The 18,216-nt window shown below is 48.2% G+C and overlaps 1 protein-coding gene across 1 annotated transcript; it reads left to right on the forward strand.

The window, feature by feature from the left end:
* The first annotated feature begins 5,011 nt into the window (after positions 1 to 5,011).
* LOC142560052 (isocitrate dehydrogenase [NAD] subunit gamma, mitochondrial-like) lies at positions 5,012 to 14,687 on the forward strand. Its single transcript, XM_075671826.1, has 3 exons — positions 5,012 to 6,002; positions 13,404 to 13,687; positions 14,220 to 14,687. Exons 1-3 carry the CDS (start codon positions 5,201 to 5,203, stop codon positions 14,640 to 14,642), a joined length of 1,509 nt encoding a protein of 502 aa, XP_075527941.1. The 5' UTR covers positions 5,012 to 5,200; the 3' UTR covers positions 14,643 to 14,687.
* Positions 14,688 to 18,216: the final 3,529 nt, after the last annotated feature.

The following is an 18,216-nucleotide window of genomic DNA, read 5'->3' on the forward strand; positions in this document are numbered from 1 at the left end:
CAATGTGAGGAGCCCTCACTATTCTGTTAATGTTCATGCGCTAAATTTATCGTGAGGGGCATACGGCGCGAGAAAAGAAATGTTACTTTAGTCGTTCTCGCCAATGATGTGCTTAAGTTGTTTCGATAACACTCAAGTTCATTGGCATTAATCTATGCAACCCTAGCGAGAGACCGTTTCAGATGTCAGCGCGCAGTCCACCTGGTTGTTGCTTTGGTGACATTGTCTCACGACATTAGTAAATATCCTGTTATTTACTGTTGTTAGCTTGAAAGAAGCCCGCGAATACACGCAAAGTGCCTCGAGCGGCCAGTCTCGCGGCAATTTTGTGTGTATTCGCGGGCTTCTTTCGCGCTCGGAAAAAACACTTTTATGTAGCACGTATTGACCAACAGAAAGCTGTATAGGGAGTTTTTTGTGCTGCTCTACAATTTCCTCATTGACACTTTTCACGTAATTATAATCTTTCAGAAGTTGGTTAATTAATAAATACCAATTATGTAATTAGGCGGCATATATCTCCAAGCGACGGCAAACAAGAGTACCGTAGATTACCTTATTGGTTCTGTCCAGCTACGTGGCATCTGCATATTTTAAAAATTTCTAGGTGCATGATAGTTGGGACACCCTGTGTATGGCTGCTTTATTGTGAGGATTTCCTTCGCTCTAACGTGTAAGCGTAGCGCCGCGCGGACAAACGACAAAAACGCAAAGGGAAATTGGAATGGAATGATCGTTATGTTACCCCGGCCCTATAGGTTTCTCGTTATTCGTTCGCCCCCCCACCATTCGTTGTCGAGGCCGTTGTTGCCGCATGTGGGAAGACGCTGCGGCGCGCAAGCGAAGTGGCACACTTTACGGCGAGCGCTGTGCGACCTTGTCAGCGGTGACGCCTGTTTTGCGTTGGAAACGTGACCCACATTTACTGCTACCCGGCGTCGATAAGCGATATGGGTGCGCGTCTTCCTCGTAATGATAACGGCGGCGTGCGCCCGGTCAACACTTCCCAGATAAAACGCTGTCTATACAGCAGGTGTGATCCCGGTTCGGCCTGTGTGAACCGTCCACCCGGTACATGCGATAACGGACTCGACGCGGGTGCAGTGGAAATAAAGGGCACGTTTTGTGTATATAGTCGGCTGTGCAAAAGTTTATGGGACACGCCTTACGCGGCAGTTGTGAATTTGTGCTCTGTTAATTAATATCTGGCCCTTCTAATTTAACGGGTCACTGTGTAGGCCGGGAGGACTATATACTAGACACTAAAGCTGTGGCCAATCACGCGGCCTTCGAGAGTGTCGCAAATCTCCGAGGCCATGGGCAAAGGAAATGATCCACAATGTGGAGGAAGTTTCACGAAGCGAAAAATTGTCATTCCCAACAGTGCCTTCTTCATGGGTTTTCTTTATATATGTAAGAAACCCATAAGGAAAGCATCACAGTTCAAGAAAAGTTGCTTCTGGTCCGTGGAACGAACCCTCGTCGAACGAATTTCGGGGTGGTACTCGCTCCACCAATTCTCTTGTACCTTATTGTTGTAACCTTTCTTGACCCCGAAACCTTAAATTCGAAGCTATGCATGTGCCAATTACTGCCAAGGCGCGCAGACACGGATACAACAGAAGAGAAACAGGCAATACAAGCGCCGTTTCTACTGTCTGGTTTTCTCTTCTCTCGTGTCCGCACGACTTACCTTCTTTCACGATGAATCCCCACCGACCAGCTCAACTTTCTGTAGTTCTAATTTTGGTACTTTTCTTTCGGTCACTCGACCCTCGATTATAACAGAACACCTCGTCGCCCCCCACCCAGGCTCGCCAGTACGTTTCACCAACGGGCCACCTACAATACTGGATTCCGTTTGAAGCAAAATGGATTCCATCTTTCTTGTTTATTCATTTTCTCTTTTTATTGTTGACTATGTTCATGAAACAATACCCGAAAATCCATGCCCTAGCTAACTTTTGTCATTACAGTTACTAACGTTTGACAAAGTAACCATTACCCGCCGCGGTGGCTTAGCGACTATGGTGTTGCGCATGCTAAGCACGAGGCCGCAAGTTCAAATCGCCGCATTTCGATGGGATTGTGAAATTCAAAAACGCCCGTGTACCGTGCATTGGGGGCACGTGAAAGATCCTAAGCTTGGTATGGTATGGTAAAACTTTATTGAAGTCCTGCAGATTGTGAGTCTTCACGAAGCGGACCGCTCCCACGTGGGAACCGGAAGGCCGAACCTCTCAGCCGCATCGTGGGCTTGCCGGATAGCCCAGAGTCGGTCAGCCAGAAGAGGGCTGCGGAAAACCGCCTCCCGTCTAGCCGAGCTGTTATCGATGATAGAGCGTGACCGGGCACACTGCCAGAGCATGTGTTCTAACGTGGCGATTTCTCAACAGTCGCGGCAAGTATAGCATTGGTGTAAGTATCCGGATAGATTTTATGTAAGAGCGACGGATTTGGATACGTATTCGTTTGTAGTAGACGGAGCGTTAATGCTTGAGCTCTATTGAGGCGCGGATGAGGAACAAAGTAGGTACTACGGCTGAGATAGTAGGGTTTAGTAATCTCGTTGTAGGTGGAGGGCGTGTCCCTGTACTCTGGAGAGTCGGCTTGGTGGTCAAAATTAATTCGGAGTCCCCCACTACAGCGTGCCTCACAATCAAATCGTGCTTATATGGCACTTAAAACCCCAGAATTCAGTTCTTTCAAAGTAACCTTTAAAAATTTTTAATTTGATACACCTTAAATTTAGTTCCAGAGCGGAGAGGATCAATAACTGGACTTTGCCTGGGGCTGCAGAATGCCTCGAAAAGATAGCTTGTTCTTGGACTATTTTGTTGATATCCGATGAAGCCATTAGATCGCAAATAAAATGAACATTAATATTAGAAGACCGGACACCACGGGAGCACAAAGTTTCAGTTAGGAATAAAGGCAATGAGCATCTGCCTGCGCATTTCATGACTTGCAAGCAAGTATGAACTTCGATATTCTGGGAGTAAAGTAAAACTACTGGACGCGAACTTCTGGAAGCCTTTTCATATCAGGAAAAGAGACGCGGATTGCGTCAGCAATACTTCTTTGCGTCAGCAATACTTCTTTGCGTCTTTTGGGAAGCGAAAGGTATTTTTAATGTTAGTTTTCTTTGCCGTGGTGAACCCTATGCGCATGCGCATTTTATTGTACGCTTATTTCTTTTGGTCTTCTAGGTGACTAATAAATCAGATGTGAGGTAGCTAGCGGCCATGGTGACGGGCCTTGCGGTCTTTGTGTTCGTTTTATTTGCGCTACATAATGGCTTCACCAAGTGCTATGAAAAGCTTCCGCTTGCAAAGTAGACAACCAGACGGCCGTATGATTAAAAGGACACTAAGGAAAAAACAGTAATTCAGTTTACTATGATAAAGCATTATTTCAGAACCCTGTTTTAGATAATTTCAATACTGCCGGTCGTACTTGTGCAATCTTGGCCTTTTGCATTGGCACGAATCCTGCATATAGCCGCTGAAACGTTGCTATGATATATGTATGGCCTTTCCTCTGTTCTGCCAGCCGCTTCTCCTCCCAAGTTTATTCGTGCTTCTACGGTTGAATCGACACAAGTTGCCTTCAAGATGCTCTATAGTGGCTTAAATCACATGCTTCGCATAAAAGTGTTCAATGAGACTAAGTGTTCGACAGGAAAGCTATTTGTTACGCGTTAAGATGCCAGATTCAAATTCACACACCAGGACTAGTCGTTGCGTAAAAATAATAAGAGTTCGATGTTCCCTCATATATTGTTCCCGACTGTACTTGCGGCGTTTAACGCTGCCCTCTTAATTGATTGTTGCGTCAGCGAAACAGAGGCCGTCGGATACGTTAATTCCTGCGTTGCAGGCCGTTCACTCCTATTTGCGTGCTGCTGCCGATCTTATCAGCAAGTCTGCCAGCACAGCTTTCACAAAGAAATCATATCCGAGACCGGCGCGCTATATAAATTGCAAGATTCGAACAACTAAATTCATTCGCTGTATTCGATGTCAACGTTGATGGACGAGGATGTTTACAAGTTTCTGCTCTTGGCCTTGCTGTCTTGCGCACCTGTTCTCTGTATACCACCTGTTCTTTTTTATAGGATTGAAGAAATCGCCTGTGACAGATTGCGTTGTTCCGCCTTTCCAGTTGCACTTGTGGAAGAGGCGGATGTCACGTGCACGGCAGATCACTATGCCTAGGCAGCTAATTTAAAAGAATAACTAATCATTCGCCATCCATTTTTAGTACGCACGTTGCAATTGCGAAATAGAGGCCTTACGGTAGTGAAGTCATGTTTTCTTTAGCAGAAATCTTAGGCCTAGCACCACTTTTCAAGTGTTCTACATGCATGCGCGTTTCAGTTCAGTTTCCAAAAACTGCGCGTCAAGCAGCTAGATAAGGACGATATTATTCCTGGAACGCTAATGTATTTTTTTTCTTAGTATTTGAGGACGGATATACCGAAAGTGGAAAAAAAAGAAAGAGAAAAGAGTATCGGGATTTCTGCTAAGCGTGACACGACTTCACTGCTGCTGTTCGGCTTCAATTTATCAATCGGAGTGTGCATACGTCGTTAAAGTGAATGATTAAACCGTTAAGTGAATCTATTTAATTAGCGACCTGGGCATTGTGATTTGCGGACTAAGTAACGTCGTCCCCTTCCGACATTCCACCTAAACAGACGGAGGCCTGGCGTTTATCAAACGTTATTCTATACGCAAAACGCCTCTCCCGCCCCCCAATGCTTCACTCACTTTCGTTGTCAACCCTAGGATTTCCTGCGTCGAAATCTGCGACGCATTACGCGGCTAGAGCAGCTGCGCGCGATAGTTAGCACTAATAGGTCCACGGACTATACGTCATGGAGGTGACAGGCAACAGAGAAAGGAGACCGGCTTGCTCTTTGCGGCTTCGCATTTCTCGCACCTGTTTATCTAGGGAGCCATATGCATACTTAGTGCGCCGAGCACTTGCGTCCGCGACCTCTTTCTGCTCACGGGGCAGCAGTAGGCGGCAGACGTCTGGAGCAGCGAGGCGGCGGATCGGGCGCCGCTTCGACGTGAGTCATGTGTACGGAGAAACACGAACAGCGAACCCGCCCGGAACGAACGGACCAAAGCGAAACAATATAATAAAAAAGAAAGATGGGAAGCAGGTGAGAGAAGGAAAGGTTGCTATCACAATGCGCAAGTTCGTCAGGGCGGTCGTTTCACTCGTTGCCCGCTGCTGCCAACTTGTGAAGTTGGCAGCAGCAGCAGCCAGCTCTCGCCACCGTTCCTCCTCCATTCGCCCTAAAAGAAAAGCTGTTGCGTACGCTTGTCGCGTAGTCTCGCAAAACGCTGCCAACGGCGTCGTCCGCTTGCTCCTCCTCTCACTGCGCTGTAAAGGATACGCAGATGCGCCGCAGAGCGGCGTAGTAGTAGGTCGTTCTGTCGGTTCAGTTCCGAGCAGAGATTCGCCTCTGCTTTCTCTTCTGGGTCGTCTGCGAACCGCATCAAACATGTCCGGTTGCCGTCTGCTCCCGCCCTCTCATGTGTGCCGTCGTCTGCTGTTGGGTGTCCAAGCTGGGTCCAACGCGAGGTCCTTGGACCCTACCTCCAAGACCGGCGCCAGGCGGGGTCTCAAGTCCATGTACGGCGGCCGGTACCTGGTCACCATGCTACCGGGTCACGGGATCGGGCCCGAGATGATGTCGCACGTGGAGAGCGTCTTCACGCGGGCCAGCGTTCCGGTCGACTTCGAGCGCGTCGAGGTCGACGACACGCCGGAGTCCCTGGAGAGCGCGCTTCTCTCCATACGACGCAACGGCGTTGCCCTCAAGGGCAACGTGGAGACGGAGAACCCGCTGAACGTGGAGCCGCGCAACCTGGCGCTCCGGAACGGACTGCAGCTGGACGTGAACGTTGTGCACTGTCGCAACCACCCGGGAATCCGCACCAGGCATACGGACATTGACATTGTAGTCATTCGGCAGAACACCGAAGGTGCGTCCGTGCGGTATTTTTTTTTATATATTCTGGCGGGTTCTGTGGCTTATTCATTGAATTGTTTTAAATGATTCGTGCCTTACTGCTACCTCCGATCTGTTAGGAAGGGGAGCTATAGGAATGCGACGAAGTGGAGGCATGCTGTACAATTTCGGCCCTAAGCTCGCGGGTTTTTAGCAAGCATCACAGTCAAAGCCAAGAGCCGAACCTGCGACATCGTGTTCAGCCGTGAAATCGCAAAAAAGAAAGTTGATTCATTGCTGCCAGTGCCGGCCACTACGTTGTCAGTAATCTATAAACGTATGTTGCTTTAAATATTACGTTCATCCGAAACGCTGCGTCATGCACGTATATATGTATGTATACATAAGAAAGAAAAAAAAAATATCATGCGACGTATGAGAGCAACTGGAATGAAATTAAGGCTGTATGCCGTCGTGTAAGAAATTGTAGCAGTGACTTGTGGAACTAGTGTACTCTGATACAACTTACAAGCCAATGTTTACAACACGATTCCATCAGGTTGACAGCTATTAGAATATTTTCCTGCGTATCGTTCTGCTCTATCACCTGTAATGCAGGTTAGTTCTGTGCGTATGATTGTGCAGAGCGCTCTGTCACTGATCAAACAAAGGTCGTCAAAGAAATGACAGCCACCGACGCAACTGGATGTTCTTGAAGCCAACTTCGGTCATTTCAACTGAGATTGACGTCTGAACAATGACGCGCGTTTCTAAATTTGGCATTTACCGGCTGCTGCGTTGTTTGTTCTGAGACACGCGGATGGGTTTTACTCGAGTCCAGCTCAAAACCTTATAAGTGCTAAAGTAAAAGAAGGCCATACAGCTGGCAACATAAGTTTTCAGAATTACGAAACCGCGAATAACTCCCGACTTATAATTAAGCAACGATTCTGAAGTGAAATGCGCTAAAGTGAAGACACTCGCTTCGCTCTTAAGCATCAAATTATTCCGCGTTTTTTCGCAGTTTCCGAGTGACATTTCAAAGGCGCGAGTGTACAGTATACCGGTCGAATTTTGTTGCGTCAAATTGTTTAATGAATACAAACATTTCGCGGGTCAATACACTGAGCACTACCGCAGCGCAGATATGTTAGACGGTGATACGTAATGCAGACAGTGATACTTCGGGCGTTGCCTGGGTCTGACCCTTTCGAGTAATCCTCGCGCTTATCTTTAGCCGCGATATGTTCTGTTCACACACATATGAAAAGGTCGGTGCAACCGGACACTTCCAGCGTGGTCGCGTTATGTAATGACGATATCTGTATGATCACTTCCAAAGTATAAGTGGAAATTAAATATCCCAGTAACCTTTTCTGTAGAAACGTTCTTCGAGGATATAGCGATTTAAGATGAACAGCAACAATATTTTTATGGGATGGTCGGCCACGATGTGGATGGACGCACATTACTTCGTCGAAGCAGGGTGCTGGCGATCTTGTCACCTTCACAGCAGGCATTATAACTTAACGTTTTGTTTGCATGTGCACCTTTACGTCACTGCATTTTGCGACGGCAAGGGTGAGGTGCGATGTATAGTGTAGAAAGGTGTCTAGCTATGTGCTGATGCTGCGAGAGTATAAACTACTCTCTCCGTAAAGCCGCCTTCAAACCAACCCATATCGTCGGGCTGTAGATCATACAACTAGTCTCCGCTATGTGTATTTCGCTGTCCAGCGTTTTAACGATTGTCTACTGCAACAGCTAACCGCCGCGGTATCATAGTGGCTACCCTGTGCCTCATTATCAGATCGTTTTAGCCAGTGCGATAGGGAATCGTTCCATCAGCAGGGTTATCTCGATTCATGTTCTGAGCGGTTGTCTGTCCCTTTAACTGAACAATACAAGACAGCAAAGGTTGTCGTAAATTCCCTAGTTGGGAGTACCGATCTTTTGGGTGCACGTGTTTCGGATGGGCTATCAGGCATCGACATTACGTCGTATACTCATGCAGTCACTTGTACTGTACCACTACTACGATCTATTCCATTTCTGACCTTCCGCGAACCGTTCCTTGGGCCTCTTCTATAGTACTTCTGCTTTAGGCAGATTAGTTGCTTCCTCCTGAGAGAGAAGACATTAAAATTGCCCAAAGGCCACATGTTTTCAAAACCTGAAGCGTTCCGTATTTTCCTGTGACCTGTCGCAGCGTCGGGTCCAGCGCACAGCTTTAGGGAAAATTTTCGTCCGTGCACCGGACTCTGTAGCACCAAGCTACAATGCAGTATCTCGTGCGGGTTTATCGGAAAGGAAGCTTCCGCAAAACTGACTTGCCATATTTTAGACAGCGCGTGCGCACCGCTGGAAGTTGGAGAAAGGGATGCCTTTCATGCAGCTGTTTTGTTTCGGCGGCCATGCTTGAGCAGTCGCGCACAGGCATTGTTTCTGACAGCCAACGGCTTACCCAGCCAGGCCTGCGTTCTCTGGTTACGCAGACGAAGGCACGCGTATACGCCGAACTTAACTGACAGCTGCATAGGGTCAGATGTCGCGTTCTTTGGTCCGCGAGGCAATGCGCTCTGCGCGTATTGTCCTCGAGACAGTCACTTCTCGAGTGACGAAGACGTATGCGTCGCCGGTTAACTTGGCACTGCCGAATTTCGGGACGGCGAGGAGCGTCATTTGTATCAACGTCCGTAGCTTTGGAGCCACTAGGGTTATGTGCAGACCTCGAGCATTAGGCGGCCGACGAAAGGACCTAAGTGCAGTGGCTTTGAGATGGTTCACAAAAACTGTGCATAACGTAAGTGAAGTACCGAATGCAGCGTCCGTTATAGTGACGCATATACACGGTCTGGCTACACCGCTAGTCTTAAAGAAAGTAATAAAAATTATGTAGTGTTTCTATACAGCTTTGTTAAAACGAACTTGAATGTCCCGCGTGGTTTTTACAAGCGATAACTCGTATCCCGCTCAGGGATGGCCTCAGGTGTATTTCGAATGTGTTCGGAGGGGCAGGAGGAAATTTTGGGGGTTAATAGATATTTTCTGTGTACTTCGTGACGTTACTTAACTACCTTGGATTAGAGTGCAGGATAATCTTCACGCATAGTAAAATATGATTTACATCTCTATAGAATTCTTTGCGTAACCCTATGTATGTGCTTTTCTTTTTACCTTTATGCGCTGGCTATAGCTTATCGGTCACACGCTGCCATTCGCTCTGCAGTACTTTGAGATAAGGTATTGCATAGAGCTTCTCCGCTGCTTCGAAGCCGCGATGATAACGAGGGTTGGCGGAGGTGGGAGTCAATGACAAAGCGGTTTAAGGAATTGGATTCGAATGGAATTGTTACATCGTTCCGATAGTGAGCAACATATTGTCAAAGCACTGCAAGAAATGAAACTTGAACAGAATTGTTGTCATTTCGATAGTTTGATTGTTATACGGGATACACTCCACGTACCATGTATATTGTTTGCATTAACGTCAACGTGGCCGCCAACTTTGGGTGCACGCCGAGAAGCTGCGTAAACACGAAACGTGACAGTACGATAGGCGTGTTTTACGCCGATTGACAAATCGGATAACTGATAATCAGGTGAAAAACGGTCACCATCGAAAAAAAAAAAATGCAGTGTACGCGAGGGATACTATGAAGCATTGACGTCGTCGTGGCCACCATATTAGGGCGCTATCACGGTGAGAAGCTGCGTCTGTGACGTCATGGGAAAACTATAATGATGTGACTACGAAACACAACTATAGGAGAATCCGCCGACGTCCGGAAATTATCGGGTGACGCTTGTACGGCGCAATTTCTGTTAGTTTCTCTTAAGGGCGCAAGGACGTCGCGGTCTTGTTCCGCAAACGTCATTACTCTTTCGGAAGGTGTCTGTGACATGCGTAGCATGAAGGGCAAAGGTCAATGCCCCCTCAGCGGCGCGAAGTGTGGAATCTCGGAGCCGTGACGTCACGCTCGGGGGCTGAAGACCCTTACAGCTGACATTTTTCTTTTTTTTCTATTGTCACCTGACAGGAGCGAAAAGTTTAAAGCTATACCACATCGCTCCTCGGGCAAATATTTATGATGTCATTGCGCAATATAAAGGCAAGTGGCAAGTCGGGTGCGGCGGTCGCCTCGGTGGTCGACGGCCGAGGTGCCCCCGTATCGGCCGCCACCATTAGAAGCCGCAACTCGGAAACGGCTGAAGAAGTTGCGATAGCGCTCGCTTGCGTGGGAACGGAAGCAAATTTCATAATTAGCGATAGCAAAACGGCCATCTGGAATTTTGGAATGGGTAGGATCTCGCCGGAAGCGGCAAGGGTTCTGGCCAGTAGACGGCTGAACAGAAAAATTAGCCTAATTTGGACCCCTGCACACACGTCCGTTCCTGGCAACGAGGCGGCCCACGAGTTAGCCCGAGCTCTCTACTTCCGGGTGGCTTTGGAACCGCCCGACTGCCGGAACATGGACGAGCGTCTGCAAAATTATACGGAGATTGTCGAAAATTATCGGCTACGCAGGAGACTGGTGCCACCACCGGATGAAAGCCTAAACAATAGAGAGGCAGTCGCATGGCGGCGCCTGCATGCTGGGAGCTTCGTAAACCCGGTATGGGCATACCATGTTATGCATGATAGACAAAACGATGAGTGCAAGCACTGTGGGGCGAGAGGGACCCTCGATCACATAACCTGTGAATGCGCTAGCTCACCAGGCGCTAAAGTAAACATAAATTGTAGAGAGGCCTGGGAAGCCCTGCTGCGGAGCGAGGACCCTACTCCACAGCAACACGCCATCCGCCTGGCGGAAGAAGCCGCGAAGAGTCAAGACCTCTTTGCTTACTTCTAATCGCGGAGGTGCCGGCCCCCGTCCCCAAGGCCTGTGTGCCGGGGACGGAGAGTAGGAGCCTCCTTATCCGGCGGTACAATAAAGTTGCTATCATCATCATCATCATCATCATCATCATCATCATCAAATGTGCGAAATTTGTCTCGATTCACTTCGCGCCGGGTTTCTTTGCCTATATATAGCGCACGTGCTGTAATGAGGCTCATTAAAAAACATGCGGCTTAAGCGTGCTAAAAAGAAAAGAAAACAAATCAAAACTGCGTCTTCAGTGTGCTAAAAAGAAAAGAAAACAAATCAAAACTGTGTCTTCCGTGTATCGGGAAGGCGCGGTCTCGTGGTTTCCCATTTACTTGCCCTGTCCGATGACACCCCTCTTGCGTGTATACCAGTTGCCGAGGCGGAACAGTTGTCCGCCAAGCGCCGCCAGCGTACCGGGTTGATGGCACAGTATACAGCGCACGCCCAGACAACGGTGACGGCGTGCGCTCTCCATGATTTTAAGATGCCTCGCGACGTTTTATAACCGCGGACAGTCGCATATTGGTGCTCTGAACTGTGATTTTAACAAGCTGTCAATCGCGGCGATCTCCGGGGCAGTTGTTTTCGCAGTGCTCTGCCGACCACGTATACATCACCGCAAACACTTCAGCTGTCTCGGGGATGGTAGTGGTGGTAGAAACATTTTATTCAAGAAGTTAATAAGAGAGTTGCTCGGGGATGTGTATGTACGATTTTCGCGCTGCTCTTGAACGCAAGTGCTGGCGCGTTCAAGCGAGGCGACGTTCTGAAGTTGCGTGCCATGTTGCCCGCTGTCGGTATATGCTTCACGAAATGTTTATTTATTTATTTATTTATTTATTTACCCACAGCGCCTTGTGGCATTCTAGCTGGTTGAATGCCTAACAGCTATCGCCGTGGAAAATATTGCGCCCCTAAAAACACGCTGTAAAGTTCAGTTCTAGTCAATATAGTGGGCAAACAAGGGGACAAATCGCTTCGTGGATACTCTGACTCCGGCCGCCAACTATCATGGCTTCGGCGGGTCTTTATGTTAGTGCAACTTTTTTTATTTGTTCAGTTCCTCTCTCGCTTAAGCGCTGTAATAATCTCTCACGCAGATAATTTAGCGAATGCGCTTACTCGAAAGCTCAAGTATGCGGGACAAATCGCGACTAACAATCTGATTATTTTTCCACGTGCTCCCATACTTATGTAAAAGTTGTAAAAAAAAAAAAGATTGAAAGAAGTAAACACTGTCATGGCTTCACTATACGATAAATTCACAAAAGCATTACACTTATGCACTAAGAAACCGCGATATTTTAGAGGCAAGCAATTACAAGTACCTTGGCGCCACGTTAGACGGCTAACCTCCTTGGTCTACACACATTTCTCGAACATTTTCATCAGCTCTAAAGAAGAAATGGTTTCTCCGGAGAAAACTGCAGAGTGCACCATCTCATTTTAAACTTCTCGCGTATAACGCTTGTGTTAGAGCGAAGCTCGAATACGCCGCGATTGTATGGGACCCGCACAAGAAAGGCGACATCGCACAGCCCGAGCGTGTTCCGAGGAGTGCAGTGCGATTTATTTTCAATACGTACCGAAGACATGACTCGCCAACTTTGTTAATGCGTCAGCACTGTATTCCTACTCTGGAGTCCCGCAGAAAAGTTAGAGTGAGTGAGTGAGTGAGTGAATAAACTTTTATTCGGTCCAGCAAAGCGCGATAAAACGCGCACCCGGCTAATCCCACGACGGGACTGACAGATCTAGTCTGCCGGCCCGATCGCGGGCGCGCTGGACGGCCAGGATTTGATCCTCAAAGACAGGACTTCGCAGGAGCGCGTCCCACTCTTCCTTGGTGAACTTCGGGCCCAGCGACCCGCACTCCCAGAGCATATGAGTTAGAGCTGCCTTGCATTTTTACGCAACTGTCTTTCCGGAACAACTAAACATATCACATCAGTGAAGCCGCAATCTACAGGGAAAACTCGACATACTCGTGATAGGGCGCTGACGCCGATTTTCGCTAGGACTAACGCATTTAAGAATAGCTTCTTTCGTAAAACTGTCTCGGAGTGGAACAAATTACGTGCAAACGTCCTTGATTCTAGTGATTTATTGCGTGAACTGGGAGTGTCATTTTTTTTGCGGCTGTTAATTTACCGTATCATATATGTGTGTGAAATTTACACTGCATTTACGTTTTTCTTTGCGGGGGGGGGGGCGGAGGGGTTGTTGGTTGCACCTATTCTTGCCATCACGATTGACGGCCCCTCCTGCTTGAACCCCAGTAGTGGTTCGCACTATAAATAAATAAATAAATAAGTTAAGCGTGTGCTTGCGCCATCGGTGGCGTCTGTCTCTTTCCGTACTTCTCACGGATGTATAATTACGACAACGCATGGAAACAGCTGCTAGTCGCGCTTTGTCCCGTATACCGTGTGAAACTGCCGCTTTCTGTCCCTCTTGCTCGTGTTAGTGCTTCCGAGTGAGCGCGCTTTCAAAATGATCGCGCCCTGTCGCCGATCCAGCCCGCACGTTCTAATCGTGCCCGCGTCGCGCTCCCCCCGCAGGCGAGTACAGCCGCCTGGAGCACGCCAGCGCGCCGGGCGTCGTCGAGAGCCTCAAGATCATCACGCGCCAGAAGTCGACCGAGATCGCTCGCTACGCCTTCAACTACGCGCGCATGCACAAGCGCAAGAAGGTCACCGTGGTGCACAAGGCGAACATCATGAAGCTCTCGGACGGCCTCTTCCTGCGGACCTGCCTGGACGTGGCGAGCGAGTACCCGGACGTCGCCGTCGAGGACATGATCATCGACAACTGCTGCATGCAGCTGGTGCGGCGACCCTCCCAGGTATGTGTGTGTACAACACACGCGTCCTCTGCACTGCGTATACGCTAACGACGCAATGGCCGTGGCTGCCCGGTTTCGGTTTATAGGTGAACGCGACGAGACGATCGACTGGCGCGTTCGGCGTGGTATGACCGATAGTTATGTTGCGCTTGGTAAAGGTTATTAGAACTGGTAGAGGTGATTAGAACGTTGTGCAAAAAAGAAGAAAATAACGGTTCAAATGAGTGCTCTGCCTACTTTATTAGATGTGTATTCGTATATACCCATAGGTATGCCTTAATACAGCCTGTTTCGGGGAAAGCGGATAAGGGGAAATAAATTAGGTGGCGGACACAAAGCTATAGAGTCACTAAACGAGACCGCTTTCCGTGGCGATCGCCAGGGAGGAAGGAAGTACCACGACGGTGGTGCGCCGACGGTCGGATCCATCGCTCGTAAGGTGCGAGCTTGTTTTTTTTTTCTTTTTTCTCGATGCTATGCCTGTAGCGAACCCCGTGGCCGTAAATGTTTGCGCTGCTCCGACACTTCGCAGTTCGACGTCATGCTCGTGCCGAACCTGTACGGCAACATCCTGGTCAACATGGCGTGCGGCCTCACCGGCGGACCCGGCATCACTTCCGGCCGCAACTACGGCCGCGAGTACGCGGTCTTCGAGACGGCCACCAGGAACACCGGCAGTTACCTGGTGGGCAAGAACCTGGCCAACCCCGCCGCGAGCTTCTTCGCCGCGGTGGACATGCTGAAGCACCTCGGGCTGCGCGACCACGCCTACCTGATCAAGGACGCCGTCGAGAAGACGCTCAACGAGGACCGCATTCACACCCAGGACCTGGGAGGCATGGCGACCACGAGGGACGTGGTGGACAACGTGCTGCGCGAAGTGTCGCGCCACACGACCGTGCCGCTGGACAACAGGCCGCACTTGGAGGAGGAGGCGCGGCGCTCGCACGCCTGACCCCGGATGTAGAATTAAAGAAAAAGACTTCGATTTGTTCCGAGATATATGAGTGCGTGTGTGTCAGTGCGAGCGACCGTTGTGACATTGCAAGTGCACGCAGCGCGAGCAGATGAGGGCAGAGACGAGACGGGACGCAGGCGATGACCAACAACCGTAACTGTACTGCGTCGCTTTCCTGCCCTATAGACAAAAAAAAAAAAAAAGCTAAACTAGGGGTGTGCGAATATTCGAAACTTTCGAATGACGAATCGAATATATTGTCGTGCTCTATTCGGTCTTCGAAACGAATATTCGTCAATATCATCATCAGCCTGTTTTGAAGTCCTCTGCAGGACGAAGGCCTCTCCGCAGTTATCCCCAGTCGTTCCTCTCTTTCGCCAGCAGATTCCAACTTGCGCCTGCGAAATTCCTAATTTTGTCACCTCAGCTAATTTACTGCGGCGCTCGGTTGCGCTTCCCGTCCCCTGGCACCCATTCTGTAAATTTGGCGCACCACCGGTTATCTGCCCTACGCATTACATTGCCTGTATCCTATCATCCTATCCTATCTTGCCTGCATCCTAACATCCTGTCACGCGGGGCGTGATAAGATGTTATCGCACCTGGAAATTAAGGGGACACTAAAGTGTAACAATAAGTCAGTTTAGACTAACAAATCATTATTTGAGAATTCTGCATGCAGTCATTTCAATATAATAGTCTGATTATTAGATGAGAAAAGGAAGGTTGAAGTAACAGTATTTGAATTTCGCGACGAAACCCCTACGCTGGTACGTCAGTGTGACGTCAGGGCTTCCAAAGTGTTTTCGCTTTTGGGCCGCGGTGGCTGAGTAAAGGCACCCGAAACTCGCCACGTTTAATATTTGGTTCCTTTAGAACAGAATGTAGGCAATCTGCACCGCTGTACACTTTAAGTAGGCCCTAGAAGATGCCATCAAAATCGATGACGTCACAGCGACCAGGTGCGGAACTTCAAGGAGGCGTCGCCACCCGTCTTTCGTTCTTGCGCTTTTTCTGGCTTACCAAGCGTCTTATTGTGGTAAGAGTGGTCTTTTTCGTGTCGTAGAAAGGTAATTTACTGACGGAGAATTATTTTTTTTCTCTTTAGTGTCCCTTTAAGGAACCTCACGGCGACGGCGAAAATTTACCTGGAGTGTCCATGTAATGTCTTTCGCAATAAATGCGACAGAGCAGGGGGAACGCATAAGCAGCGGCGGCTGACGTCAGAAACCGCCGTACGTCAACTACGTGGTAAGCTACTTAACTGATAATTAATCACGGGGTTCATGTAATTGCGAGACTGCACAACGGAAGGCATGTCACTGTAAACGGCACACCCTTTTACTAGAAATGTTTCGGCTATTGCAGCGGTCCCGAAAGTCTGCGCCGAAGTACGATGCCGTTCCACGTTTTCAATAAATGCATTCAATGAGCACCTGGAGGCATTGCTATGTGCAAAATGATAATATTGCTTGGTATGACATAGTATACGGTTATCTCGAAGTAGCTTACCGCGCTTGGAGGGTTTGGAGCGATGGCGAATAGACGTTCCTTGAATAGGCTCACTTGAATTTCGGCGGCTTACCATATGCGACGTCTACAGCTACATAATTTCGAAGTTAATTTGTCGATCCAGGTAATTAATGCGACTGATAATGGCATAATCCAGTTTGACGCATGCCGCCGCTAATTAATCCGTTGCGAAAAGGCCATCTTTCGTTTTACCGAGTTGCCTTGAGAAGGTGTTGATCAGTAGGTGGCTATCATTGGAAATTTGACTACATGTAAACAAAATGGTGTGTTGATTGCTGACCGCTAGGTCGAAGGGAGGCGCTCCCCCTCCTCCCCTCGTGAATTTTCGTGGGAGGGCCTGGTCCCCATGAGCTCCCCCTCCCCTCCCATGTCCCGCCTTCTGACTTTAGGCCCTGGGGATGTTGTACCTCTGCATTGCCCCAGTGAACTTGGAGCCCTTATCTTTATTCTATGCCCTTATGACCACTTTATTTTTAAGTGATTAAGGCACATACCCATACAGGTGGATTCACCACGCAACGAAAAATAAAGTGAAGTCGGTACGAACAAACGTCGGTTACAAACAAGCTTCACATTAAAAAGATTTGTTAAGGAGCCGCAAGTAAAATAAGCAATAAATGGAAGATAACGTTCTACTGATAGCTTTCTTCATTTTTCGACATGGCGTTTTGGCACACACGAAAGATAGAAACCAAAACTGCTGTTCTCGCCACAATGCAACTGGGACCTAGGCCGCCTTAGTGGCCGCGTAACTACGCTCCATATGTTTTGGGTAGGTTGTCCTCTTGGTTATGCTGTGCGCATTTCTTACTCTCAGGCAGCACGTCACTGAATTAGCCATTATACGCTTATACGAAGTTAGAATTAGGGTTACAGGTGAAATTTGCGCCAACTTCATGCATATTAAACAGCACCAAAAGAACACAGACAAGGGGCAGCACGGGAGCCCTTCCTTGTCCGTTTCTTTCCTTTTTTTTTTTTTCTGGCGCTGTTTAAAATAAATGATCCCTACCAACTAGCTCGCGACCAAACACTTCTGAACCAACGTACTGCTTTAAATATCGCGAATATAGGTCACGTGAAGATAATAGCGCTTTTCGGCGAAATCGCAGATTGCCGAAGGCCAGGAAACGTCGCCCGAGCAGTTGCCGCTGCTCTGCTGGAAGAGGGTGTTCCAAACCAAGGATACAGGGAACTAGAAAGCCTTCTAGTTCACTATACACCAAGGAGTACCAAGGAGGCATAAATATCTGAAACTCTATGCAAGGAGGTTATGAACTGAAACTTCTGGAGTGGCAGCCGCTGCGGCCGCGCACGGGAGGGAGTGAAGTCACCGGCGACCATATTTGCGGGGGCAAAAGAGGGCGGGCCCAGCATGTAGGCGGTCGCGGAACACGCGCGGAATTTGAGTGCGTTTTCGGTTCCCTGATCAAAAATTGCACAAAAAAGTATGTTTATTTTACATAAATATTTCACTTGCGATGAGGCACTTTAGTTACGTTAATATACCATACTACATTTATTGTGTGCATGAAAGCATTTTAATGATTAGCTTCTTTTTTATGCTTAAGCATTCTTTGGCGTGTACCCGAGCTCCGTCACGCGAGGAGTGTAATGCCTTGTATCTTCAGAAAAATGAGTAATTTGCGAAGCTAAGACATATAATTGTTACAATAGTGTAAATGTAGATTACTGGTAGCTTTATAAGTGATTAGGGACAACTTAAACTAATAAAAAATTTTCACAGAGAATACCCATATGGATACATGTAGTGTTCCATAGAAAACACATGGGGAAGCCTATAGTAGGGGTGGGTCAACTGAAATGTGGGGGCGGGCTAGCTTGAAATTGCAATCTGGCCCATCCCCAAAATTCAGTTAACCCACCTCCAAATTTCAAGTTGGGCCCTATGTATCCCTATGGGTAATCTCATAGATCAGATTTTATTTGTTTAAATCGTTTCTGATAACTGATTAGGCTGCCATTCATATACATTTACACTACTATGATCGATTATAGATATCTTCGCAAATTACAC

This window comes from Dermacentor variabilis, chromosome 10 (assembly GCF_050947875.1).
Source record: "Dermacentor variabilis isolate Ectoservices chromosome 10, ASM5094787v1, whole genome shotgun sequence".
In the NCBI taxonomy this organism is placed as follows: Eukaryota; Metazoa; Arthropoda; class Arachnida; order Ixodida; family Ixodidae; genus Dermacentor; species Dermacentor variabilis.

What these genes read in the sequence shown, in the direction of transcription:
- LOC142560052 (XM_075671826.1), top strand. Translation starts at nt 5,201, where the DNA reads ATGCGCAAGTTCGTCAGGGCGGTCGTTTCACTCGTTGCCCGCTGCTGC. An exon ending in CATTCGGCAGAACACCGAAG is followed by an intron (nt 6,003 to 13,403) that starts GTGCGTCCGTGC and finishes CTCCCCCCGCAG; the next exon opens with GCGAGTACAGCCGCCTGGAG. An exon ending in TGGTGCGGCGACCCTCCCAG is followed by an intron (nt 13,688 to 14,219) that starts GTATGTGTGTGT and finishes GACACTTCGCAG; the next exon opens with TTCGACGTCATGCTCGTGCC.